The sequence below is a fragment of the Equus przewalskii genome, chromosome 4 (assembly GCF_037783145.1).
Source record: "Equus przewalskii isolate Varuska chromosome 4, EquPr2, whole genome shotgun sequence".
NCBI lineage: Eukaryota > Metazoa > Chordata > Mammalia > Perissodactyla > Equidae > Equus > Equus przewalskii.
Genome location: NC_091834.1, coordinates 62,647,297 through 62,675,088, shown reverse-complemented (window position 1 = coordinate 62,675,088; position 27,792 = coordinate 62,647,297). Strand labels below are relative to the sequence as shown.

At 41.6% G+C, this 27,792-nt stretch overlaps 1 protein-coding gene across 5 annotated transcripts in view; it reads left to right on the top strand.

The window, feature by feature from the left end:
* Positions 1-27,792, top strand: part of PDE1C (phosphodiesterase 1C) — a 597,159-nt gene that overhangs the window by 206,931 nt on the left and 362,436 nt on the right. For all 5 annotated transcript variants that reach the window (XM_070616196.1, XM_070616191.1, XM_070616193.1 and 2 more), the window contains exon 3: positions 15,618-15,789. In XM_070616196.1, coding sequence (XP_070472297.1) covers positions 15,618-15,789 — 172 coding nt within the window. The remainder of the gene's footprint in view (positions 1-15,617; positions 15,790-27,792) is intronic.

Sequence of the window (27,792 nt, the reverse complement as noted above, 5' to 3'; positions counted from 1 at the left end):
TAAGTGTACCAAAATAACAATACAACATGGCCAAATAGAACTTATTTGAGTAATGTAAGGTGGCTTCACTATTATAAAGTGTTTTAACGTATAATCCACATGTCATATAGACATGATGTTTAAGACCTACATATGACTGTCTCAAACCTCACATCCCACATCCAGTTCTAATCCTTAAAATTCAATCAGTGAATTTTTCAGAGGTTTCTCTAAGTTTCTTCTTGTTACTTCTGGCCATTGTTGCCTAAGTCTGTTGAATTTTGTCCTACACTTTGGGTCTTGCAGCTGTTTATTTACTTTTTTCCCAGACAACAAACAAAAGATGAGACATGGCCCATTCTTCATAATTTTTAAATCTTCTCTCCAATATCACTTTCATAAACAGCAAGTGTGTAAGACTTTCACTTTTCTAGAGAGGTGATTACATTGCAGTTGCATACAGTATTTAACTTAAACATGGATATCAGGCTTATATGTTCTTTGAAAGTTCTTCACTTATTTCTATCAAGCATGGTTCCAGCTTGGAGCTATATTGCTCAACTTTCTCTCTCTCCTCTCTTTTTCCCTTTTCTCTGCTCTTGCCCACCTTTAAATTCTCTTCATTTTGCATACAGAATAGTTTAACTCTTTCTTTGTTGTCTCCTTCAATCAGTGCCTTTAGGGCTCTTCACCCCTTCCTCCCACCATCAATTATTTTTCTAACGAAGTTCCTTAGAGGAAATTTGATTCCATCTGGAAAGTAAGTTTTTTCCATTTAGCTACCAGTATAACACATCAATAGGTCAAAGAGAGAGAGAGGGAGGGAGGAAGGAGGAAACAATACATGATCATCTCAATAGAAGGTAAAGCCTTTATCATTGAATTTTTTTATTTCTGGAACAGACAGTTAATGAAACTAGATTATAAAATGGAAATAAGGCTACAACAGAAAATTTCATAGATAGAAAATGAAGTGAAGCTATCAAAATGATCAGGTTGCTTGCTATTGCCAATATAGTTTAAAATTCTTCTGGAAGTTTTAGCCAATGCAATAAGACATGAAACAAAAATAAGAGGTATAACTATTAGAAAAGAAAAAGGAAAATTATTGTAGATGGTATTTATGCTTAGAAAAATAAAAACGAATAAACAAAGAAATCCTTAAAAAGAGTCAGAGTTTAGTAAGGAGACAGACTGTTAAGCAAATACACTAAATGAATAGCTGTCTTTTATCCCAGCAACGACAATTTAGAATATAATCTAAACCTGTACTCCATTAACACAGGTGGGTTAAGCATGTAAAATGCCCAGGAAAAAACTAAGAATTTCCAGGACAAAAGAAAATTAAAACTATACTGAAGCAAATAAAAGTTTTGAATACATGGGAAGACATTTTGGTTGGCAGGTGACAGAAACCCAATACAAACTCTTAAGCTTAAAAGGAGCTTTGCTGGAAGGAGACTGTAGCAATTCACAGACCTAGAGAAGAGCTATAGATCTCGGGATATGACGGATTAGAACCAGGGATGTGCCACTCTCAGGACTCCTCCTCTTTTATCTGCTTTCCTTAGGGTACTAGCTTTGTTTTCTCAGGCTCCTTATGCATTGGGATGTGGTTGCTAGCACTAGGAATCTAACAGGAAAGAAAAGGCTCTTCCTTTTGGTTTCAGTATGAAAAATACTAGAGAAGAACTGTGATTATCCAAGCTTGAGTCATATACCTACTCCTTGACTTATCACTGAGGCCAGGGCCATAGACTAACATAACTGAAAGTCCATCAGACTCACATGGAAGGAGTAATGAGCGAGGAGATGTTCTCAAAATAAAGCAAGAAGGGCTATTATAAATAGGGAGGAGAAGGTGCTTGGGTAAATAAATACAACAGACATTCCATACCGAAAAGACCAATCATCTACCTGGATGAGAGCATGATAGGTTGTTAAGATGATAATCCTTTTGCTAAATAATTAAACAATTATATTTTTGTTAAATACTATGTTGATATAAATTCAAAAGGGAGATTTCTCTTTAGAAATTACAAAACAATTTTAACTAAAGTTTTCTTAGAGACTTAAGCAAGTAAGAATAGCCAAAAAGAGAGAGGAGGAAATCTTGCACTATCAGATATTAATGGATATTATAAAGCCATAATAAGGAAAATAGTGTAATCCAGTTATTAAAAAAAAAAGACAGGTTAATCTAACAGTATACCTCAGAAATAAACCCTAACATATTTGAGAATTTAGAATATGTCATCACAAATCAAGTTGTATTCTTAGACTTTGATAGGGGAGCCCTCCTCACCTTGATGTGTATGATATCTGAAATAAAGTTAGATTGCAAATCTGTTTGAAATTGTGGAAGAGAGAATTTCTTAAAGTTTCTAAAACCAAGAATTGGCATATTTAAAATAACAGAGCAGTACCTATGTGACTGGTTTAAAGATAGTCAAAACATTATTGATACTTTTTTTTGTGCTATCTTTATTGTTTTATTTTTGTGAGCATAAAACTCTTCATCTGGGTTTTTATTAGGTTCATTCCTGACCTCTGTAACCCAGCCCCAATTTTTCTGCCTTTTAGGAACTTTTGGAGCCTTATCCTCCCAGAAGGAGAGGATACCTACAAAGCCATGTCACAGATGTTTTGAGACCCATTGAAGGTTTCCAAGATTTTTTTTTTTGACCTTTCAGAGAATTAAATCTCTTCTTTTCTCTGTTCTTTTCAGGACTCTAACTTCTCAGCCTTTTGTCAGCATAATCTTTGTGTATTTTTTATCAGGAACTGAGTTGATAAGTTACTTGTCGGATTTAAATGGGATTACCACATCACCTTGGGCTCTTCGTGCCAACAGGTTATCAGGCTGCCACCATTACACACTTCAAAATGAATCTGTAGTTATTTCTGTTTTAGATTCTTCTTATTTTCTGCTTTCTTGTCTTTTCTCAACCCATTAAACTCACCTTGCATTATTCATCTCCACCTGTAGCCCGAATTTCCTTCTTTAAAGGAAGCTGCAAATTGCTTCATGCAAGAGACTAAGCAACAGTAAGGCTCTCCCTAGTTACAGATACAGTGTGTCTTATTTCATACATAAAAGGACGTCTGTTTTGTGCTAAAAAATGCAGAACATTTTGCTTGACGTACGCTGTGTGTTTGTTTATTTACGTATAAATAAAGTACAAACAGTGTGATGTATCACTCTGAGCCCTGGATTAGGAGAATGAGAATTTTGGTCAAAGCAGTCTGATCTAGGTTATTTAATCTCCTGGAGCCTTAATGTCTCAGTGTTCAAAAATGTTTCAATAATACATTCTTTGAAGGGTTGATTTGATGATCAAATAAGGTAACATGACAGTGCCTAGCACATACTGAACAAATGTTTGTTACATTTGATTTGAGCTCTTGTTCTCTTGATAAATTCAGTAGTATGGATGCTGCTACCAGAGTTTATGACTGTGGAGGATTTATAATCAGTCTGGAGGGTTCAAGGCATTCACAAGAAATTGTCCTTCTGAAGAGAAAGGAGTGGATTTATGGCAGGGACAGAGGGGAGATAACAGGAAAGGAGAATGTAAAAGGCATCGAATGAGAGTCAGGAACAAAGGAGAGAGGAGAGCTGGGGTGGGGAGAGGCGGGGGAGTGGGCAGAAGCAGATGAGATGGAGTGGGCTGAATGGAGTTTCTCAGCTCCTGCACCTGAGTCACATTATTTTTGGTACCCTGAAGGCTTAGTTTATCTATGATTTCCCTCATGGGGTTTTTGATATTGAAGAGAGACCTGTGTGACTCTATCTGTTCCCGTATTTTTACTCCTATTTAGTCATAGACATTTCATGCTTTCAAAATCAGTTTAAAATAAATCAGAACAGGGGAATTTTTATTTTTCATTTTGTCAGAGCAGACCATTCCGTTGTCCCTGGAGAGTGCTCTGTCCATGTTTGTGGAGAATCAGAGGAAGAGTTCTTTCTCACTCACTCAGAGTTCAAAGAGGACAGTGCTCCAAAAGGCTCACTCAGGTTGAGTTGGGATGAACCATGGCAGGGGGCCATTGTGATCCTCCAAGGCAGGGATAAGTAGTACGTGGGACTCTGGTTGTATTTTCTAGGATACAAAAACTGAGTGGAAACTCTATATATTGGGTACCTCTTGAGCCCAGCTTCACATTTTCTTGGCCCGCTTTTTAAGCTCTAGCTATATTGCTTTCTCTTGATTTCTGTCCTGGGGATTCTCTGATGATGTGGGAATTGCCCCACAGTCATGCATAGTAGACCAGAAGGGCTAGGGAATTAATACCCTGTGGGGTTACCCTTGTCCTTGGGATGAGAGCCTGCAGATAAATCTTCCCTCTTCCATTCCTCGGGAGGATAATTCTGAGCATCACCCACAGCTCTGAAGATCTCTGACAGCAATGATACGAGAGATGAGAGGGAGGAATTAGGATTATTTTGTTATTATAAGGTACTCACACTATGTGTAAAGTAGTATAGTGTTATTGGAAACTGAACTTGTATTAGCTGTAAATGTATATTGTGAATTCCAGGGCAACCACTGAAAAAAAAAGATAAAAGAAGAACTGTAACCAGTATGCTAAGAAAGAGAGGAAATGGACTCACATAGGATGCTCAATTAAAACCCTAAAGGCAGAAAAACAGTGGAAGACAAAAATAGGAGCAAAAAACAAGGGCAACACTAGTAAACAGTAATGAATATGGTAGCTATTAATTCTATATCAATAATCATTTGAATGTCAGTGTTCTAAATGCACCGATTAAAAGACAGAGATTGTCAGAGTGGATCAGAAAACAAGACCCAACTATAGTTGTCTACAAGAATCCTGTTTTAAGTATAAAGACTCATATAGATTAAAAGTAAATTGGTAGAGAAAAATATACCATGCTAACACTAATCAAAAGAAAGCAGGAGTAGCTGTGTTAATTCAAACACAGCAGACTTCAAAGCAGTGGAAGTTATCAGGGATAAATAAGCGCATTATATGATAATAAAGGGGTCAGTTCTTCAAGAAGACATAACAATCCTTACAACAGAGTGTCAAACTATGTGAGGCAAGAAATAATAGAATTGTAAAGAGAAATAGATGAATCCGTTATCATAGTTGGAGATTTTCCACACTCTTCTCTCAGAAACGGACAGATCCAGCAGGCAGAAAATCAGTAAGAACATAGCTGAACTCAACACATCATTAATCTGGTAAAATTGGGTTAGAAAACTGTCTCTAAATCAGTGGTCTATATATTTTAGTATTTAGTTATGGACCCCTTTGAAGATCTAATAAAAAAATCTGGAATCTTCCCTCAGAAGCAAAACCGAAAACGTTTACTTATTGAAAGTTGCTATAAATAAAAATAACAGGTTTTTTTTTACACTATAAAGTTTTCATAACAAATTAATTTTAATTATGACAACACTTATGAATGGATAGTTCTTTAGGTGCTAATTAGGACAACTAACTGGACATATTGTTTTTCCAAAGTATCATCATAAATCTTTAGAAGTATTTTTCTCTCTCTGGGATTGGGTAGTGAGAGGAGGATGTGGTACAAAGTTATGGGAAGGGGCCTGGGAATCCACATGTGCATCAGGAAGTATCTGTATACTGAACAAATAATAACTCATGTCTGTATGTAACAATCTGTATATACATAGATGCTGTTTTGATGAATGAAATAAAATTTATTTAAAAGGGAAAAAACCCCACATCATCAATCAACTGAATATAATTGACATCTATAAATTAACTTTATCCAGCAGTAGCAGAATACACATTCTTCTCAAGCTTACTTGAAACATTTACCAAGATAGACCACTTTCTGGGATGTAAAACACACCTTAACCAATTTAAAAGAATAGAAATCGTACAATGTCTCTTCTCAGACCCCAGTGGAATTAAACTAGAGATCAATAACAGAAACGTAACTGGAAAGTCCCCAAGTATGTGGAGATTCAGTAGCACACTTCTAAATAATACATGAGTCACAGAAAAAAATCTTGAAATTAAAAATATCTTGAAGTAAATGAAAATAAAAACATAACATCAAAATTTATGAGATGCAGTGAAAGAAATACTTAGTGAGAAATTTATAGAATTGAATGCATATATTAGAAAAGAAGAAATATCTAAAATCAACAATCTAAGTTTATTGTTTCTACTTTAGGAAACTAGAAAAAGAAAAGTAAATTAAATCCAAAGTATGCAGAAGAAAAGAAATAATAAGAATTAGAGCATAAGTCAATGAAATTGAAAGTGGGAAATCAGAGAAAATCATTGAAACCAAAAATTGGTTCTTTGAAAAGTTCAGTAAATTCAATAAATCTCTAGCCAGGTGAACTAAGAATAAAAGAAAGAGGACACAAATTACTAATATCAGAAATACGAGAGGACATCACTACCGATCCTATGGACATTAAAAGGACAATAAAGAAATACTCTGAATAACTCTGTGCCCATGAATTTGATAACCTAGATGAAATGGACCAATTCACAATTGTAAAAAGGGTACCACTCTGATGGGAGATGTTGATGATGGGGAGGCTATGCATGAGTGGGGGCAGGGGATATATGAGAAACCTATGTACCTTCCCCTCAGTTTTGCTCTGAACCTAAAACTTCTGTAAAAGTTAAATTGTTAAAAAATAAAAGATAATTATAATCAGAGATTGCAAGAGGAAGGGGTACATCACACCATGGGGGCCAGACAGGGAAGCACCAGTGTTCGTCCCTGGGCAGAGGGAGAGCAGGCACTGTGAGCAAGAGCCTTACTGTGGTTTCCATAGGAAGGAGTGGGTGAGGCAGGGTAAGCAGGTCTAGGATTGGCTACTTTGACTAATTTCAGTGGCCTCTGGAGCATAGGGACTGTCCTTAGTTGTTTGGTACCCGGCTATGGGGTGATTTGGGCAGATGGATAGTGGCCCAGAGTATGAGAGCCCAATAAAGGAGGTGCTTGGAGATGTAGACTCTGGATTGGTTGGTTTGTATTTTAAAAGCGTGCCCTTGGGAGATGAGTCTCCCTGAAGGGCGGGGTGGGGTAGGGAGGTGAGGGGAGGGGGGCAGCAAAGGAGGCAGGAGGCTAAGACAAGGTGAATCAGGCATATTATGGGGTTGTCCAGAATAAGACATACCTGACACATGCATATGGGGCAGATGGTAAAGCATCAAGTTTACCGAAGCCAGAAACGTGGTTAATACACCCACAGTGGTGATGACTCAATATCGTACCTGTGTGTTGGCTTTCCTTTGTTGTTCCCTGATTCATCCTCTGTCCTCCACTCCTGCTTCCTGGAGTCACTTCCAAAATAAACTACTTGCTACAAGCCTTTGTCTCAAGGTCTGCTTTCTAAAAGGAAACTAGGCCAAGACCCTATGTTGGAAGCAATTCACGATGGCCTAAGAAAGGCCTCATTTCTCTGGACATGGTAGTATTCTTTGCTTCACTCTTAGGATATTTCTTGTTGTGTATTTTTTATTTCAAATTGTGGAAACTATTTTTGCTCGCCTTTTGCCTTAAAGGTTTATTGTTCTTTTTAATTCATTTTTTTTCTGCCTTATCTCCCCAAACCTCCCCTGTACACAGTTGTATTTCTTAGTTGCAGGTCCTTCTAGTTGTGGGATGTGGGATGCCGCCTCAATGTGGCCTGACGAGCCGTGCCATATCTGTGCCCAGGATCCCAACCCTGGGCCGCCCCAGCGGAGCACGTGAACTTAACCACTCGGCCATGGAGCCGGCCCCAAATTCATTTTTATTTTTATTTTTTTGCTGAAGAAGATTCACCCTGAGCTAACATCTGTGCCAGTCTTCCTCTATTTTGTATGTGGGTTACCGCCACAGCATGGCTGCCGACGAGTGGTGTAGGTCTGCACCTGGCAACTGAACCCAGGCTGCCAAAGTAGAACATGCTGAACTTAACCACTAGGCTGCAGGGCTGGCCCCTTAAAGGTTTATTTTTTGAAAAAATAGTCTATCATTTATGAATTAATTTATTCAGCAAACATCTCTTCAAGTCCTGGTGAATATGATCATGAGTTCATACTGATTGCTCTAATTCAAATCCAACACCACAGGGTTCTTCTTTGCAGTCTTCCATTCCATTGCCTATTTATATTTTCCTTCTCCTGAACTGAGAGCTCTGGATCCCAAAATCCTTGTTATAGCTGCTCATTTTCTCTATCCTACAATATACGTGACATAGTTTAGATTACTACTTTATGATTACTACTGACTAGAAACCTACTAAGGGAAGTTCAGGATTTCTTTGCAGTGTGTGTGCATGTGCATGCATGCTTAGAATTAATTGGTCTAAGGATGTACAATTGGAGTACTGTATTCAAAAGATATTTAAATTAATTCTTGTTTTCCATTATGGTTGTGTTACCAACTTGATATACAGTTAGGTTTGTTTGTTCCTGTTTGTATTCAGTTTTAGGATTTCTTTATTCCTTGTTGATTTTATTTTATTTTTGAGTATTAAAACATTTACATAGTTCAAAAGTAAAAAACTATCTATAAATGTGAAGTCTTTCTCTCATCTCTAGCCTATTCTCCCTATTTTCAATCTATCCTCTGTAGGTAACCATTTTCATGGTTTCTAGTCTATTATTCTTGTTTGTCTTTTTGCAAAAGTAAGCAAATACATTTCCTCTTGTTTCTTACTCAAGAGATAGCATAATATACTTATCAGATACTAGATAGCATAGTATATGATTCATGCATATTGCTTTTTCCCCAGCTTACAATACATATTGGAAATCACTCCTTGTCAGTTTACAGAGATCTTTCTTTGGAAGATATTAGTACCCTATTATAGTTAATTCAACTGGCCTAGATATGGTGAGGTTAATTACAGAACTTTTCAAAGAGGTGCAGCAAATGTTGGTTGTGGACTGCATGAGAACTTTGTTATTGCTAAAGGATAATTTAAGAAAATTTATACAAATACCAAGTGAATATGTGTCAAAGATCTTATTTGTCTCATTAATTGATGAAGAAACCAGTAAGATGTTACAAGTGGTTTGAAGGAGAATCTGGAGAGCAGACAGATATACAGGTCCATCAGGAATGTTGAAGTGAATTTCCTTAATAGTTGTAAAACTGCCTAAACTCATCAGTAACTATAGGCAATAATTAATTGCATTCCGTGGGACACAATTTACATTTCTATAAACAAGAATTATTTGCCTGGCTATCGGTTTCCTCCAATTTACAGAAGTGTAAAATAGTTCCAAGATAATGAAAAATGGAAATAACTGAGGTGGGTGAGGTAGACAGTATACCCACTAAACTTTTTTGCCCATTTCAAAGTCTTTAACCATTTTTTGGGCAATGTTTTAGGAGGGGATGGGGATGAGGAGTAGGGGAAAACCAGTTCATTTTTCCATAGACTGGCTCTAATCTGAACCAGTCAGTAGGCGCTTTGCGTTTTTCTGGCTCTCCAAAGCTTCTTGAGGGCAGGGATGGTGTAGTGAGGGTTTCTGTAGGTCTTTAAGCATCCAGCACCGAGCTCTGAAGCACTCAGCACTGTGCTGGAGTGTTGGGGGCACAGACATAGTCCCCTTCTGTTGGTGGTTGGCATGTGTCAGTGGACTTATCCCTCAGGCATACCCAATATTCTTAAATCTTCCCATTTTGTGTTGTGTTCACCTCAAGCAGACTGTCGTCAATGATTTACCTTCTGAAAGAAATTAAAACAGAAATAAGCAAAATTTTCCTCAAAATTTGCCAGCTTCTTGGATTGCTCTGGGGTTTACACCTTCGAGCCAGGTTATAGGTGAGGCTCACTAATGAGCTGTTATAAGTAGATCCTTGTGGCTGGAGCCCAAGTTCTATGTAGTGACAACTTTGATCAAGTCAGAGAACAGCTGGAGCAGTCCAGGACAGGGCTGGGGCTTTGATATTGCCCTTCTTTAAAATGTTTATTATTATTTTAGTTATTAGTTTTTGGATTTGATGAGAACCAAAAATTTTTTTGAAGAAAATTTTTGTTTCACTTTCTCATGCTGCAGAAGTTTTTCTAATCTCAATTGTGATAGATGTGTTTACCGAAATACAGTATTCTCATTTGAGTCATGTGTGCATCAGCTGCATGCTCCCTCTTTATGAATATGGAGAGGATCTTTGTCTGTATTTTCTATCTTGAAATACAACTTTTCAGAAGATAGTTCAACTCTGGGCCCAAAAGCTGCTCTGCCCCCACTATTTTTTAATGGCATCGTTGCCTACCTGGCCGCCTAAACAGAAACCTCAATCTATCTTGACATGCTCTCTTCTTTATCCTCTACATCTCATCAGTTACCAAGTCCTGTTGATTCTGTTTGCTTGTCGCCTAAAATCACCCTCTTATGTCTTCATTATCACCAGGTTTTTCCAGACCCCTCATTTTCTCATGGCTGATTTCCCTTCCAGGTGATTGCCCTAGTTCTAGGCTCATGCACATCTCCCAGCTAGGACATCCTCTGTGTCACTGGTTCCCAACATTTTCTTGAACAGAGATCCCCTCCCCACTTTTTTTTTTTTGAGGAAGATTAGCCCTGAGCTAACTACTGCCAATCCTCCTCTTTTTACTGAGGAAGACTGGCCCTGAGCTAACATCCGTGCCCATCTTCCTCTACTTTATATGTGGGACACCTGCCACAGCATGGCTTGCCAAGTGGTGCCATGTCTGCACCCGGGATCGGAACTGGTGAACCCCGGGCTGCAGAAGCAGAATGTGCGAACTTAACCTCTGCGCCACCGGGCCGGCCCCCCTCCCCACTTTTTAAGTTAAAAAACAAACAAAACAAAACAAAATCACAGGCCACCCCATGAGAGTAATTATTCTCTTGGCTCTCAAAGGTCAAGAGAAACACAGATCATTTCTATTTTTTGACTTTCCCAGAATTTAAAAAAAAGTGAAGAAATGCTAAAATAGGTTATAAAAATTCTGCTGTGTTTGTTCACGTTTAACAAATTAACAATTTAACATGAGAAAAGTATGCAATGTAATTATGACTTTCAGAAGATAGTTGGAGGATTTATTAAGATATCAGTTTCTAGTGCTTTATCGATGGTACCATTTGGATATGGGGAATACCTTTATGTTATGTGATAAGCATACATGTAACATTTAGGAATGCATTTGGTTGCAAACAACCAAAGACCTAAGAATGTACTAAGTGGGTATTTATATGTCTCACAACAAAAAATCTGGAGATGGGAGAGACCAGGGAAGTTGTTCAACTGTGTTGTCAGGAACCCAGGTTCTTTCTGCCTTTCCACTTTTCCATATGCAAGATGTCAGCTTTTGTTGTAATGCTTGCCACTTCGTGGTCACAAGGTGGCTGCTGTAGCTCTAACACCACGTCCACCTTCCAGTGAGAAGAAGAAAGAAGGGCAAAGGGGAAAAAAGGGGCAAAGTTTAAAGGGACAAAAACGTTTTTGTCCTATTGAGACTTTACTTTTTTACTTAAAAAGAGACTCTAGCCCCAGGAATTTCCACCCACATTTCATCGGCCAGAATTATAACATTGTTAGCCATAGCAGTAAGGGAGGCTGGGAAGTGGAATATATTGTTTTCTTGCCTCTTTAGAAGAGGAATGCAAGTGAACAGGGGATTGGGAATGAATGTTGAGTGAATCCTATTCATAGCTTATAACACAGTCTTCTCTTAAACTTGCCAGTGTCTTTGTAGCTGTTAGTACAACTTCTGGAGGTGCTGTCACGTCCATTTGGGACCTCTAATGAAGAGAATGCTTAGGTCATGTGATCCTTCTGATTCACTGACTGAGAAAATGTTGAAAAAACTATTATGAATTCAGTAGCACTTTGACATGAATTTGTAGTTTATTCATCACATCCACATATACTTAAAAGTCAGTCATATATATATATCTATATATATATGTAAGACTTTGTTATTTTGTCTACAGATGAAATGGGTCCATGAACCCCTTCCTACAGCCCTGCTTTTCCTCACAGGGTCACTGCTCTATGACACACTGGTTTCCTTTCTGAAACACAGATATGCTCATGTCACCACAACCTTGCTTAAAAATCTTTAGTTCTTTTTTGCCTACAGAAGAAATTCTAAAATGATTACCATTTTATTCAAGACACTTTACAACTGGCCCCCTCAGCCTTTGGCCTTATCTCTGCTCACTGCCCCCTCTCCCTTTGCTCCAGCCTTGACAAGCTGCTTTGTTATGCCTCTGAGCCTTTGCACGTGCCTTTTGCACTGAATGTTCTTCTCTCTTCCCCACCTGCTGAAGATCTGTTCCTGCTTTAAACCCACGTCGAGGTCATGTCCTCTGCTCAGCTCTCTCCAGGGCCCTAAGGCAGAGTGGGTGAGCTCTCCTCTGCTCGCTGTAGCCTTTTATTTGCCCCTTAGATATGGTGCATTGCCCATTTATTGTGATTGCTTATGGGTTGACGGGTTCCCAAGGGGAACATTCTCATTCATCTTTCTATTTCTGGGGTCCAGAATGGAACCTGGCATATTGACGGAATTCAATATGTATATATCGAATGAGTAAATGAAAGAATGAAGGGAAATGGGGAGGAAGTTTATTGTAAGGCCTTCACTTAGATCAAATTTAAGAAAACAGGCTGCTGCTGTTGTGTTTCCTCCTAGAACCAGACCTTGGTTAACATAGAACAGACCTTTGTTAACGTAGAACCAGACTTTCGTTAATAGGACCAAATCTTATTAAGATATATGTTTAGGAGTTTAAAAGAGCTGTCTTGCATTTCAGAAGTGGGAGGGGTCTGTTTCCTGCCACTAATGTGCTTTAATTTTCTCTTGATTGACACAACAAGCAGTTAGGATATGGGACACCCCAAGGGGGTCAGTCATGGCCATGGTCCTTAGACCAAAAGAGTTGTTTGACCCCTGGGTGTCCTTGAAGGTTCAGGGATCCTCGTGAGGGGCTCCCTTTTGTGTGTGAAGTTCTCTTGGTCTTGGTGACAGAGCTGTCCTTCAGGCACAACAAACCACAGTGATTTCTTCTATGGTGGGCTGCAGGCGGCGGGTCAGGGTCTTGGGGAGGTGCCCCCCTGTGCATACAAATTAGTCTGTACACACCTGTCACACGCATGTGTGTTAGCTGTCACTGCTTCTTACCCCTCCATGCACACCTCCTTATGCCCCATGAAGAGCCTTTGTGTGAGTTAGAAAAAGGTACTCCTTCTGCATGGATGGGGTAGAAAAAGCCAACCTCTTCTGGGTGGACAGCTCCATGGGTGCATAGCTTGGCAACTGGACAGTATCTTTGTGCAAAGGGAAATGCTTTCTTTCCTCTGGGAAGAGGAAACCCAGCACAAGCCCATGGCAACTGGGTGATGGTGATGAGGCCCTCAGGCTCTACTTTTTAAAAAAAGTTTGCTCATAGACTTCTTTTATAATAACTTTATTTATAGTATTTTATTTATTTGTATTTTTATAATAACTTTTTATTTTAGAACAGTTTTGGATTTACAGAAAATTTGCAAAGATAGTACAAAGAGTTCCCATATACCCCTCACCCAGTTTCCCCTATTATTAACCTCTTAAATTGCAATGTATGGGACATTTGTCATAATTAATGAATCAATATTGATACATTATTATTAAGATGCTTTATTCAGATTTCTTCAGTTTGTACCTAATGTCCTTTCTAAGTTTTAGGATCCCATCAGTATGCCACATTACATTTAGTCATCATATCTTCAAGGCTCCTCTTGGAGGAGTTTCTCAGACTTTCCTTGTTTTTCGATAACCTTGACAGATTTGAAGAGTACTGGTCAGGTGTTTTGTAGAATGTCCTTTAGCTGGGATTTGTCTGATGTTTTCCCCATGACTAGACTGGGTGTTTTAATAGGTTTTATTATTATTTAGCCAGCCCTGGTGGTCTAGTGGTTAAGATTCTGCACTCTCACCGCGATGGCCCAGGTTCTTTTCCCAGTCCAGTCAGGGAATCATATCACTCATCTGTCGGTTGTCATGCTGTGGTGGCTGCCTGTTGCTGTGATGCTGAAAGCTGTTCCACTGGTATTTCTAATACCAGCAGAGTCACCCATGTTGGACAGGTTTCAGCGGAGCTTCTAGATTAAGACAGAGTAGGAAGAAGAACCTGAACACCCACTTCTGAGACAATTTACCATGAAAACCCTATGAATAGAACCAGAGCATTGTCTGCTACAGCACCGGAAGGTAAGAGGATGGCGCAAAAAGACTGCGCAGGGTTCTGCTCTGCTGTACACAGGGTCCCTAGCATATGGAATCGACTTGAGGGCACTAACAGCAAATTATTGTTTAGGTATGGTAAGGCCAAGAGATCAGGGGGTGATGGTCATTGAAAAGATAGTTTGTTAATATTCACAGACCCCCAAAACGGGGTTAGATGTCACACCATGGAGGCCACACTGAGAGGCGCTGGAGTCACTGAAGAGGCGGAGGGAGAAGGGGAACTATGGGAAAGAGTCTTTATTGTGGTTTTTGCAGGAAGGAACAGGCGAGGCAGGGTAAGCAGGCTTAGGATTGGCTCGTTTGAATGACTTCAGTGGTCTCTAGAGCATTAGAGCTGTCCCTAGTTGTCTGGTACACAGTCCTGGGATGACTGGGGCAGGTGGATAGTAGCCTGGAGTGTGAAAGCTCGGTGAGGGGGGTGTTAGGGATGTAGGCTCTGGATTGGTTGGTTTGTATTTGAAAAGCATGCCCCTGGGAGGAGGACTCTTCCTGAAGAGTTGGAGGAAGGGAGGAGGTGGAAGATGAGGGAGGCAGGAGGCCAAGGCAAGGTGACTCAGGCATATTATTGGGTTGTCCAGAACAAGGCATGTCTGGGATTCTGGGGTATGTATGTAGGGCCGATCTTAAAGCATCAAGTTTACAGAAGCTAGAAACATGCTTAAAACACTGGAGTTATGTGTTTTGGGGAGGAACACTACAGAGGTAAAGCGCCATTTTCGTCACATCATATGAAGGATACATAATATCAGTGTAACTTATCACTGTTGATATTGACCTGGATTACCTGGCTGATCCGGCCCTATTTTGTGACACCGTATCCACTTCGTGTCTGCCTTTAACATTCATCTCATGTGTTTGAGGTATTTGAAGAGTAAGATGTCAGTAAACATGCAGTGTAATTTTCCTTGGATCTTGATCTTCCAGAAGAATGAACTTGTCTGTGGTGAGTTCTGGTTCTTAGAGGTGGGGCCCTCTATGGCATCAGTGTCTCCCAAAGTCTTGAAACTTGGGCCTCACGCAAGCTGAGTTCATAGGGGAGACATGTGTTTGAGCATCTTTACTCTTCTCTAAAGGTAGTCCTTTGTATGCTTCCAATTGCTGAACAAATTCCTAAGTAGATACCTGTGGCTCTATCAGGAGTTTGGGTTGATCACCACTGAAATGAGACAGGATATATATCCATAAAACTTAGTTATGATTCAAAATAGTCAGAGTGTTAGCCTATTTTCTGCACAAAAATTAAAAAATTCCTGGTTACTCCGTAAGTTGCCTGACCCGTATCTTTTGGAGTCCTCTGATGTTGGTGGAGATCATGAGAAATAGGTAAATTTCCCTGCTCTGCTTTTGAAAATCCTGAGCTGGGCAAGGCGGGACATAGAGTTGATTGGTAATTCACTTGCACACCTTGTTTCCCTCGTTCTTCAGGGTCTAAGTCGCAGAACTGCCTGTGGAACTCCCTCATCGATGGGCTCACAGGGAATGTCAAGGAGAAGCCACGGCCAACGATTGTCCACGACCCCCGGCCACCGGAGGAAATCCTAGCTGATGAACTGCCCCCGCTTGATAGCCCGGAAGCCTTGGTGAAGACATCCTTCAGGTTTGGTGGATCGCAACTCAGTTTGTTCCTTCTTACTTGCTTGTGGAGTTATTTCAATCCAGTTGGATGCATCATCAGCGTGGCCAGCAAATTACCTCGTTTCTTTACACTGAGTAAATTAGAATTGATGGGGAGTGCTGGAATTAATGCTAGCTGGACTTCTGGCTGGATTTCCTGAATGTAGTGAAGATCATATCAGTAGTTAAGTTGCTGTTGGTATTTAATTGGTATTGGCATTTAAATGCTGAGGGAAAGGGTTTACTGATGTTGGCAATTTGAATTGGATTAATGAGTCTTTGCTTCAAAGGAGGATGACGCATGGAGATAAGTGCACAGAGAAAAAGCACGTGGTGGGCATTAATTCAGTCCCGTGCCTTTTGAATCTCTTGCTGGGAGAAGGTTTCTAGTTGTAAGAGATATGAGAGCTGCTGCCTCCTGCAGTGAAGCGAGGATCTTCTCGTGTGGTTCCCAGGTGGCCGTTTACTCTGTTCTTGTTCATCGTTTAGTCTTGCATCTTGTTGTAAAGGCCTCTTGCGTTTTCTTTCTGTATTATACTCCACTTTCATCATGATTCTGTCCCTCACTTTCTCACCCGTGTTAAATAAAAATCAATCTGGGTATGGATTTAGTGTATAAAAGTGAGATTTTTTTTCTGAATTGGGTCTTTCTAACTCACTTTTGAAATATACAATAGTACTGGTATTAAGATTAAGAAATTAAGATTTGATGATTTTGCCAGCCTGCCTTCCTCCCCCTTTCTCCCTGTTACCCTAATTTTACTTCTTTCAGTTTCCTTTCCATTATATAAGGCTTTCATACTCTCCACATGGCTAGTGGAACATATAAACCTCCCTTTTCTTCCCCATAAACAATTCAGACGACTCTTGGAGTCCATGAAATATATTTGAAAAATGTGCTCTCTTTTGCATCCAGGTGACGTGTGTAATCGCTCGGTAAAAGCCATTTCATTGTGTGAAGGTTCCTAGTGTAGATTGAATTATAGATGAGTTCTGAAAAGAAGTGATGAATAGGGGTTTGGATTCCTTTATAGAATGTGACTGATTCAGTGGCGGGACAAGAATTGCAAGGCAAATGCTTTCTTATTCCTAGTAAGGGTTTGGTTACTGCATTGTGAGGTTTTCTAAAAAAATAAAACCCACTCAAGTAGAGAGAAGAACATTGTCTGAACCTGAGATTCTCTGCAAGTGACTGCGGTGGGAAAGGGGAGGGTGAATGGCTTTCTAGGTCTGGGCGTTCTCATCTTGGCTTCTCTGGTGGAGTCAGCCCCTTCTCATACAGTCTTCTTGTAGCTACTCCTTCTGCTCCAGACCAGGTTCGTCATCTTCTTCAATGAACAGCTAAAGAATTGGTCTCATGAAAAGCACAGCTTATTTGCTAGCCCGACTCCATTACCATCGTCCCTTCTTTTTGCATTCCCTCAGTGCTCTTTAATAGAGAAAAATGTATTGATGGCCATGAACTTCATTTGATCTGCTAGTTGTATTATGTGTCCATGTCTTGGTTCCAGAAGGAGATTAAATTATAAGTTCGTTAAGATCAGGACTTATTTCTGGTTCCTTGTAACACTTGGTGCTGTAGGAAAAACACGGCATGTGTAAATGTGCCAACACTTCAGCAATTGAAGCTAGAAATCCATTGGCATTGGGTATTCGTTTATTGGTCTCCCTAATACAACTGTGTCCTTTCTTCCACAGAAGATGGTTGATTTCAATGGCAACGCCAGAGGGTAAATATTCTCTAAAGCAGTTGTGGTAGTCACATCAGTTGTGAGATTTGTTGTACATAAATTATTATAAGCAAAGTACTAAAATGTGGGAACAGTTTACTTATCAAGAAATAAATTAGAGCAGAATCAAGGTTACCCTTGTGATAATGCTGCTTGTTAGATATCTGCATTTTGGATTGCAATGAAAAGAATGAATTGTGGCTGAATTTTAAATAATACTGGTAGGAATATATCTCTCATGTCTTCTCTCCCCATTTCACTCAAGGAGTGAAAAAACCTGAGAATTGCTGACTCCCAATGTTAGTGATTCTGGGAAATCTAGGAAGAATGGTATATTATACTCCTATATTTTTAAACTTTGGAGATGTGTCAATGATCAGTGCTCTCAGATCCTAAGATAACTCCTTTTACCAAGCAGGACAGTCTTCCTTTTACTGAGGTTGAGGTGTTGAGTTCTTTTTTCTGACCCTGAAATTTAGAGCCTCTCAGCCCCCATGCCCTGTGTGTGTGTGCACGTGAACATATTTATACTCGCCCCCTCTGCCCCCACAGTAAGGAATCTGAGCCTGCGATTGTTAACATCCTGTCATTCTCAGTTCTGGAGGGTCTTGCTTCCTGAGGAGGAGCACATGGTTCTCATGAATTGGCGTTGTCTGTCCTCAGAGCTCCTCTGTCCGGTGGTTACCACTGAGCAACACAGGGTTAGTGAAAGCTTTGGTTACTCCCTTCTCTTTCTCCTGGTTCATACCGGTCATCAGCTTTCATTGTTCACTAAGATCCAAAATGCGATGACAATAAGCCTAGTGTGCCAAATGATCAGGAAGTCCAGTCTTTTCATGGGGTTCTTCAGCCTAACTCCTCCCAAGGACCCCCAGGCTTACTGACAGTGGTTTGAGAGTCACCCCTCACCCTGCTCTGTCTCCTGCCACCTGCCGGGGAAATGGGGTCTCGCTTTGAAGGTGGACTTTCTGACCTCAGTGAAGTTATGTTTACATCATCAGTCCAGATCTCCTCTTTCTTTGTGATGTCTTCTCCTGCTGGCTTCTGTTGTCCTTCCCTGACACCTGGCCCAGTTACCAAAGTTTCTCAGACAGGTTCTAACAACGTTGATCCTCAAAAGGAAGGGGTCAGATGCTTCATGTCACTTTCCCCAGAAATCTTTTCTAGCTATTTGTGAGTATGCGGAGACAATTATATACACACCGTTCCCAGGACAAAGAGTGTAACTTGTTTTATATATGCATAATATTTTCTTTCAGGTGGTTCTTTCTAGAATCAAAGGAACAGTCTGTCTTAAAGGTAAATTCTATGCTCTATTCCAAAAAGTAGGAAGTGTTTATAAATTTGTAAATGCTAGGTGTTTTACAAAAAAGTTTCTAACGTTTGTATGTTTCCATCTCCCCCAGGCTCCCTGTTTCAACAATAACAATAATAGGTATTCTTAAATTACCAGGCATGATCCTAACAAACCAAAGATTATGTCCATTTTAGAGATGAAGAAACTGGCCCAGAAGTGTAGAGCTTATGGTTCTGATTGAATTCAAACACAAACTAATAAGGACAAGTGCTTGTAGACTGGTGGTCACCAATGGCAGAAGCAAGGGGTAGCTTGGGTAGACTTTAGTCCTGCTTAATCTTTATCAGCCCCTGGAATCCCACCCCAAATAAGCATATCATCTATAAACTCACATAAAAAGCATGCCTGTGATACAAATGCAGCTTCAAGACGACTCTTCTTCCAACCAAACTGCCACTGGTGGCCAACACTATCTCTCTGGGTCAGTTAACAAGAATGCCAGAGGGTATAGGAGAAAGTGAGAACTTGACACATAGATTTAGAAATAAAGATTTTGGAAAATGAGAGGCATCACCTCTTTCCCCCAAGGCTTATGAGGTGATAGTTGAAGTGTGTGCAAATGCCATCTCAATTCTGAATGCGTTCCCCCATACGCTCCTATCTAGTCCTTCTCCTTGCTGGGCTGTGGTGATGGGGCACATGTTCCACGTCATGGAGCAGACAGATCAGCAGAGTCTTGGGAGAAGGACACCAGTGCCTAAAGGGAAGGGTCTCCTCATTCCTGTGCAGGGTCCATCCCAGCCAATATCACTGGAAAGTAACACAGTTCGGTGCTCTGTTGTACTATGGACTTTAGTCTCTACTCCTCAACAAAGGGGCATTCTAAGCTACCCAGGAAGGAAAATTCAACTTCTGAAAGCCGCTGTCCTGGGCTTTGGTCTCAGTTCAATTACCACTGGCACATTGCTTCATCTGTTTGAACTTCTCTTTTAACTGTCACATCTGAGGTTCTCAAACTTGAGTGTGCATCACTATTACCTGGAGGGCTTGTTAAAACAGATTGTTGGGTTCACCTCCAGGTCTGGATGGGGTCCTAGGATGTGCCTTTCGAACAAGCTTCAGTTGGTGCTGACGCTGCTGGTCCAGGGGCCACACTTGGAGAAGCACTGGACTGGATGATATTAAATACCCCTTTGAACTCTGAAATATTTTGCTGTGTTAATTTGAGCAGGTCACTTATCTAATCTGGCCTCAGTTTCTTCATCTTCGAAATAGGGATGAGGATGCCCTCTTCCCAGGGTTGTTGGGAGGATTTGGAGGAGCTAATATAAATCAAAGAGACAAGCACAGTATCTGGCACGCAGAATGTGCTCAGTAAGTACTACTTTGTATTCCTGCTCAGCACTCGCTGGAAACCTTGCATGCCTTTGAGCGTATACATGCAGGGTAAATAGCATCAGACTTGGGTTTTGTGGCTCCAGGTGCAGATACTGTGGGCTCTGAAAGCTCACTAAGCCTCTGGCATGAAAAGTCTGCTTTCAAAACCTGAGACTTTTGAAAAGAAGAAAGTGGGAACCATAGGTAAATAAAAAGCCTTGCAGTCTACAAAGTAGATACCCCTGGGAACTGTACCCCAGAATGCCTGTTTGCCTTGTTTCCCATGACCTGTCCCTTTGAACCTATGTTCTGCTCAGGTTTTTCTTAAGAGATGAAAGAGTAAACTGAACCTGGAGCTTCAGGGAGACCCACAACTCCAGTCAGTCTGATTAGTGATGGGAATCTCAGTGCCTGCCACTAGAGGACCCAAGAGAACAGGAGAGAGCTGGGTACTGAGAGCCCTTTCCCCAGCCTCTACTGTGCACCTTTGCACCGGTGAGACCCAGCCCAGACTGCACTTTAAGACAAGAAACCAGTGCTTCTTGAGCACCTGCTTTGTCCAGAAACTGTACATTCATTTGCTCATTTAATCTCCCCAAACCCTGGCAAGGTGAGTATTCTTATCCCAGTTGTAGAGATTAGGAAACTGACGCTCAGAGACTCAATCAAGCAACTTACCCAAAGTCACCCAGCAGGTGGCAGAGGTGGAAATTTCAACCCAGTTCTCCTGGCTCCAGAGCCATGCCCTCTCCACCATGTTCTACTACTGCCACATCAGCTTGGCTTTCACGCTGCTGGGTTCATCGTTGGTGAAATAAGGTAGCATGATTGGTTCTACTCATTTGGGCGTGCACTTTGGATATGTAGTTTGATGCTTCTCCTATGCAACTGACTCTGTTCTATTGCTGTAAATCCTTTTTCTAGTCCAAACTTATGTTTTTAAGCCATCCAGCCTTTTCAGATAGGAGCCCTTTAAGGCAGTGCTTCTCAAACTTTATGACCAGTGAATTTCTTGGAGGATGCTACTAAATGCAGATCCAGATTCAGTAGTCTGGGTTGCAGCCTGTTAATCTGCCTTTCTTACAAGCTCCCAGTGATGTGATGGTTCGAGGACCACTCTCTGAATAGTGAGGCATGGGCTTTGGAATACCATAGGTATGAGTTTGCAAACACTTCTGAACTATGTGATTTGAGTCATGGTTTTTATTCACAGTTTCCTCATTTTACAAATGGAAACAGTGAAATAAAAACACAGGCCTTGGGGGCTGTTACTAGGATAAAGTGGGCTAATGAATGTGACAGCCCCTAATTCCTTCTCTCCCAGTTTTCAAAACCCTATTTAGGAGTGGATTGATCCTCTACACCGTGACCCCTTCTTCTGTGACCCGGTTGTGCACTGAGCCCCAGGCTGGGAAGATAAGCCCCGTGGGTGCTTTGTGAACAAGGCTGGCCACTGGCCTGACCTCCTTGGGCAGCAATGGAAATTCTGAAGCCACCCAGTGCGTCAGCCATCTTGGTGACTTGCCTTGAATTATGTGACTCTCAATATAGGTTGAGCTGCCAGGTTTTGATAATTCTGCATTTGGAAGAGTAGCACGCTCTCTCCATAGAGAATCACTGGGGGCTTGAAGAGCTTCTCTTCCCACGTAGAATGGACTTATTTGGGCTTTGGCAAAAGTGTTCCTGATTCTATACATAGCTTCCTAAGAATATGTTGCAGAGAGCTGAACTGCATTGAGCTAACACACGGCTACAGATGAGATTAAGGCCTTGTCAGATCCCGTTTAATGGATTGTGTTTTCCATGCAGAATTAAATTGTTGAACTCATCCTCATTTTGGCTTTTGGCAGTCATTTTCCCACCAGGGGCTGCAGCCAAGAAGACAGTTTCTGACTTCATTACTTTCAGGAAATGTGCAATCTGGCTGATGATATGGCGTGGCGTGGGTTGGTGTCCCCTGCAGCTTTGGACCCCACCCTGGGATAGTCATGGGTTAAAATTCTTGATTAGCTCATGGGAAGTCTGGTCGTCACACATCTTTCTCTATCGCCATATGTTGGTCACCCACTGGGAACTTTGGGGGCACCTACTTTCCTGACCCAGTGCTGCCTCCCTCTAGTTGACATTTTTCCACTCTAGTCTCCACTAATCCAGATCAGTAGAGTCTTCCTCAAGGTTGCGAAGGGGAAAAAATCAAAGAGTGATTTCTGAGTATTTTTTTAAAGCTCAGAGGAGTTTCTAGTGCAATGTTGGTTTCCCGTAAGGGAAATATTTAGGCTTCCCTTTGTAAGTAAATTTTTATGGACAGATTATCCTATATTGGAAATAGACAAGCATATATCATGCAGACACTGTTCCTCTTGCGTTCTTCCTTGTCCTCCCACAGTATTTTGGGAAAAGGAATTTGTCTCTTATGGTGGCCATGTGCAAGCTGCTATGTGAGTGCTCTCACGTCTCCGACCACAGGGAACGTAATTGACCCATGGCCCCAGCTTCTGTGTGAGGAAATTTGTCCCTGTCCTGGCTGAGGCTGTGTTTCCCAAGGGTACTCTTAAGCCGATGACTGAGTGTCAGGGATGCTAAGGCTGGCGGTTCCTGGAGACATGGGCCTTCTCTGACATTGGCTCAAGGACTCCCTGATGGCCTTTAGAACTGCGCTGTGGTCCACCTCACTTCCACCCAAACTTCCTTTCTTCTCTCCTTCACTGGAGTCAGACCTGCATCTCGCCTCTTCTAGCCTCCATGGCTCCTTCCCCGTTTTCTCTTACAGATGTTTCCCCTGATAAATTTCTGGCATGAGTAATCTTGTCTCAGCATCTGCTTTTCAGAGGACCCAAGCTAATGGTCTCCCACCATGCTGTGATCCTCTGCTGGCCCACCACTGCCAGCTCTGTGTTGTGGACACAGCTCCAAGGCTACTGGCCTAGAAATCCTTGGCCAGTCTTTCTCTATTTGATTTTCTGTTTTACATTTGATGTGTCTTCTCCATGGGCTCTAGTGGTGGGGTTAAACATGGGGCAGGCCATGATTTTTCTCACTGTCTTGTACTTTTATTGCCCTCAAGAGACTTTGCTGAAGCATTGGGATTAACTAAAGTAACTACAACATAAGAGGGAAGCATTTAAAATCATACCCAAAATATGACTGTTTCTCTTGTCCAAGGGAAATGCTCAAAAAATGTTGAACACTGTACAGATGGTTCCAACACTGTACATTCACATTCCAGTTCCCAGCCAGTGGGCCTGTCTCCAGGGATAACTTCCCCTAGAGAGCTCATCCTTCAAACCAGACACATTCTCACCAGGCTATTGGGGAATCCAGGTTTCTACCCACAGGAAAGGAGCTCGTCTGAGGCGTCCTCCACCCCCCAGTATATGCCTAAATCAGAATCACTCCTAGCAGCACATTTGACAAAGTGTGAGTGACTCATCCTGCAATAATCCCACAGGGGAAGAGCAGGGAGCTTCAGTACTGTCAGGCGGGGAAGCAGGGACTGGGATAGTCCTGGAGCCTCCATCGACATCTCCCTGCCCGAGTGAAGTGTGGATCAACTGCCCCATGCTTCCTGATTAGCAACAGGCACTTCTGTCCTAGGCCACACAGAGACCTGAAGTGTGTGGGGAATCCCTGAAGTTCTCTCCAAATGAAGGAAGGCCCCCCGCCCCCCGCCACGCAGACCCCTCCCCCAGCACTGCTCTGGGTCCCATTGAAGTCTGGTCATCATTCTCATATGGTTCTGGATCAGGTGGTCCAGGCTTTATCCTTTGGCTACTTTGTCCCCATGTCAACCTCACTGGCCAAGTCCTCAATCACAGTCCCGGGTCGTTTCTGAGCTTTAGCCTCAGGCGCTTGTGGGAACTTCTGAGGACAATTTGGGAAAGCTAAAATGCATCCTCCCTCTAAGTCTACTGGCCACTGAGTTTACTTGGCTGTAGACCCTCTGGTTTGTAGACAGATGTCCCTCTAGAGAGAGAAGAGGAAGCCTCACTCCTGTTTCTTCTGACCTGGTTTCCCTTCTCCCTATAAACCCCTGAGTCAGAAAAGCTGGACATCTCGCTTTCCACTTCTAGATTATATCCTCCTTGTTCCCCAAAAACCCTTTAACACTGTGCTGTGCAATAATGCAAATCTGCATATCCCTTGGTTGGTGATCGGTCCCTGGCATCTGCAGCGGGATCAGAGGGTGGGCCCTGGTTACATTATTAACCTCATGATAATGTGACCCTGTGTTTTACTCTGTAGAAGTTTTTGTTCCCACTTGCAGCATTAGGGCAGGGGTTCTGCCCTTGCTAGAGGAAAGGAGCAGTTTCCTTTTTTATCAGACTCTTTCTAATAACCTATGCTCTCTTCCCATTCAAGTGCACGTTCTGTAGTCACATCCTGTTCCAGGAACTGGAGCCACATGGGATGTACTGGACCATGCCCTGCCTCCCTGGACCTCACATAGATCAATGAATATGTTGAATGGTACTTGGTGTAACTATGAAACAGGCCACACTGGATCATGGTGGACAGAAAAGGGAAGCCACAGAAATATTGTGAGCCAGGGTCGGGAGGCAGGAAGACGTGGCATGTGTTGGAGCAACTGTTGGATTTGCCTCTCAGGCATGTGAGAGGTAAAGTTGGGACCAAATATGGTAGTGTCTTGTTTACCACAACAGTTTTATTCCACAGGCAGAGATCTTTGGAGCTCTTGGAAATCTTTGGAGAAGCAGGAAGAAGACTGCATATTTTTTCATTAAGTTACAGAATTAGGAATTATATTTCCATGCCTCGGTCCCCTACACACAGTGCACTGAAAGTGTTTCCTGGCCTGCAGCAGAGGTAGAATAATGGAGCTGGAGAACAGCCTGGGGTCTGAACACCCATGGTACCGGGAAGAAGTGCATGGGTAATCTTGGGAAGAAACTTGTGAAAATGTTTTTCCTCAAGAAATGGAAGAGAGACCAGTTTTTTAAATTTCTTCTAAATGCAGTAGTAGCTAATGGCTATTGAATATACTGTCCCATAACTGTAACCTAGCTGCTCCCCATTTATTGATTACTGTTAAGAGCAGCCAGAAGTGAATTTGCTAGGATGAATTACCTCCAGACCCTGGAGGTCAGCTCTGTTGAGGAAGGATTGTTATTTGAACAAGAGCTGCGGACCTGCTTGTCCTCATTTGGAAGAGGTGATAATTCTGGCTCAGGTGATAGGGCTCAAGTACTTGGAGGCAGGCACATTGTACTGCCTGAGAGCATGACTCGGGCACTCTCTGCCAAGTCAGAAACAGACATACGTGAATCAAATAGCAAACTTGGATTACAGATCCAAAACTTTGATCTATTCATCATTTTCGTTCTTTGAAAACGGTCCAGATTTAGAATTAGAAAGGATGTATGAAAGAGGGCTGAATTATATTTATTAAATTATGTGTTTCCTGAATATTCTGCTAATTATTCTGTCTTTGACTATGTGGCTGGCCATGTCAGCGTTGAGTTTCCTTGGTCGTTAAATTTCCCTGGGTAGCCCTGAACTAGGCTGTCGTGTCTGGCTCTAAGCCAACTCATAGGTACCTGTATTTAAGAAATGCCTTTGCATGTGTTTTGTAAAAAACTATTTTGACAATTTTTAAACCTTCAGAAAAGTTGCAAGACTAGTAAAATGAACAACTCTCTTCCACCCAGAGTTGCATTTGCTTGCTTACTATCAAATCTATTCTCTATCTTTTTTTTTCTGAATCTTTGACCCTAAGTTATAGATATCATGACCTTTCAGCTCCAGCTTGTATCTCTTAACAATGAGACCATTTTCTTACACAGCCACAGTATAATTACCAAATTGAGGATGCTTAACATTGATATAACACTGTTATGTAATGTACAGCCCATATTCAGATTTCACCAAATGTTCCAATGATGTCTTTTATGGCAGTCTTTTTTTTCTGATCCAAGGACCCATTCTGGAAGCACACATTACATTTAGTTGTTATGTCTATAGTCTCCTTTACCTTGAAGCAATTTTAACATTTTGAAGCAAACAGGTCATGTGTTTTGTTTTGTAGGACATTCCTCAATTTGGGGTTGTCTGATTGTTGCCTCGTGATTCGATTCAGGTTATTCAGGTTGACAGGGATACTACATAAGTGATGTCATGTCCTTCTCAGTGCAGCAATAAGGGGCAGGATTGCCAGTTGTCTCATTACCGGTGCTGTTAACTTTGATCTTTTGGGTAAGGTTGTTTTCCCCAATCTGTCCACTGTAATTGTGCCTTTCTTCCCGTTGTGGGAAATAAGTTATCTTTGGGGAGATACCTCGAGACTATGTAGATAACCTCTTTCCAACAAACTTTTATGCAATGGTTTTCATGTCACTTAATGATTCTTGCCTGCACAATGGTAATTTCTAACCCTGTCGTTCCTTCTCTGTTTATTAAATGACATCTGACTGCAAATAGGAGCTTCCCCTTTCTCTCCCTCTCTCCCTCCCTTTCTAGATTTTAGCATCAGTATGGATTCTGGATCCTTTTTTCATCCAGTATTTTATAAGCCATTGTATCTTCATCCTAGCTGGAGCCCAGGGGGGTTATTTGTGAGAGAAAGGACACAAAGGCCAAGCAGGGGGGGCAGTATGGGTGGTCTTTCAGTCCAAAATGCATCAACCCTAACAGGCAGAAATAAGCTTGACTTGGAATATGAAGAACTGTGTCAGCAAATCCAGGGACTAATGCCCTTCCCTGCCCGTAGGGGCTCTTTCAGGGTCTTCTAATCTGGTCGAAGGCAGTGTCTTTACCTGGACCTGTTGGTGCCACTGGAATTATGGGAAATTGCAGAGTGGAGAGAGTCACGTGGAGTGGGGGGTGGGGTGGGGTGGGCAGAAGGCCTTACTTAGATTGAGAAAGGAGTTTGAATGCATCATCTGATTTTTTAGCTGGGTCTCCAAGTCTTTCCTCACTTGCCTCTTTCTGCCGTTTAGCGCTGCTCCCTGCCTGCCACTCCTTCTGGCCAGTGTCTGAGGCTATGCCAAACACCGTGGTCCAAAGAGTTGTCTATGTGTTATCAGTGAGGGGTATGGTGGGAACACCTGAGCTCTGGTTTTAATCCCAGCTCCACTCCTTGCCTGCTATGTGGCCTTGAGCATGCAGTTTAAACTGAGCCTCAGTTTCATCATCTATGTAGTGGGATTAGATGTTCTTTTCCTCATGGGATGCCTGTGAGGAGTGAAGGAGGTCATGCATGTCAAGCATGAGCAGTGTCTGGCCTCAGCAGGTGCTTTATGATTAGTAGGTAGTATGATTCAGCATCAGCATCCTGCTTAATGCTCTCGGAAGGTGTACAGTTAGCTCTAGGCTGTGTGAAGGATCAACTTTATCAGGCTTAAACAGCGATGTTCACGTGTCCCTCAGCACTGAATAGCTGCTCTGACACCTGGGACCTTTGAGGTACCCTCTCTCTTTCTTTGGTTTCTAGCATTTTCCTCTTAATCCTTGTCCAGTCACATTGTATATGGTAATAATAGCTAACTTGATTGAAGGTTATGTGTCAGTTGCTTTTCTGTGTGTTTTATATGTTATCATTTAATCCTCACAACAACCCTGTGAGATA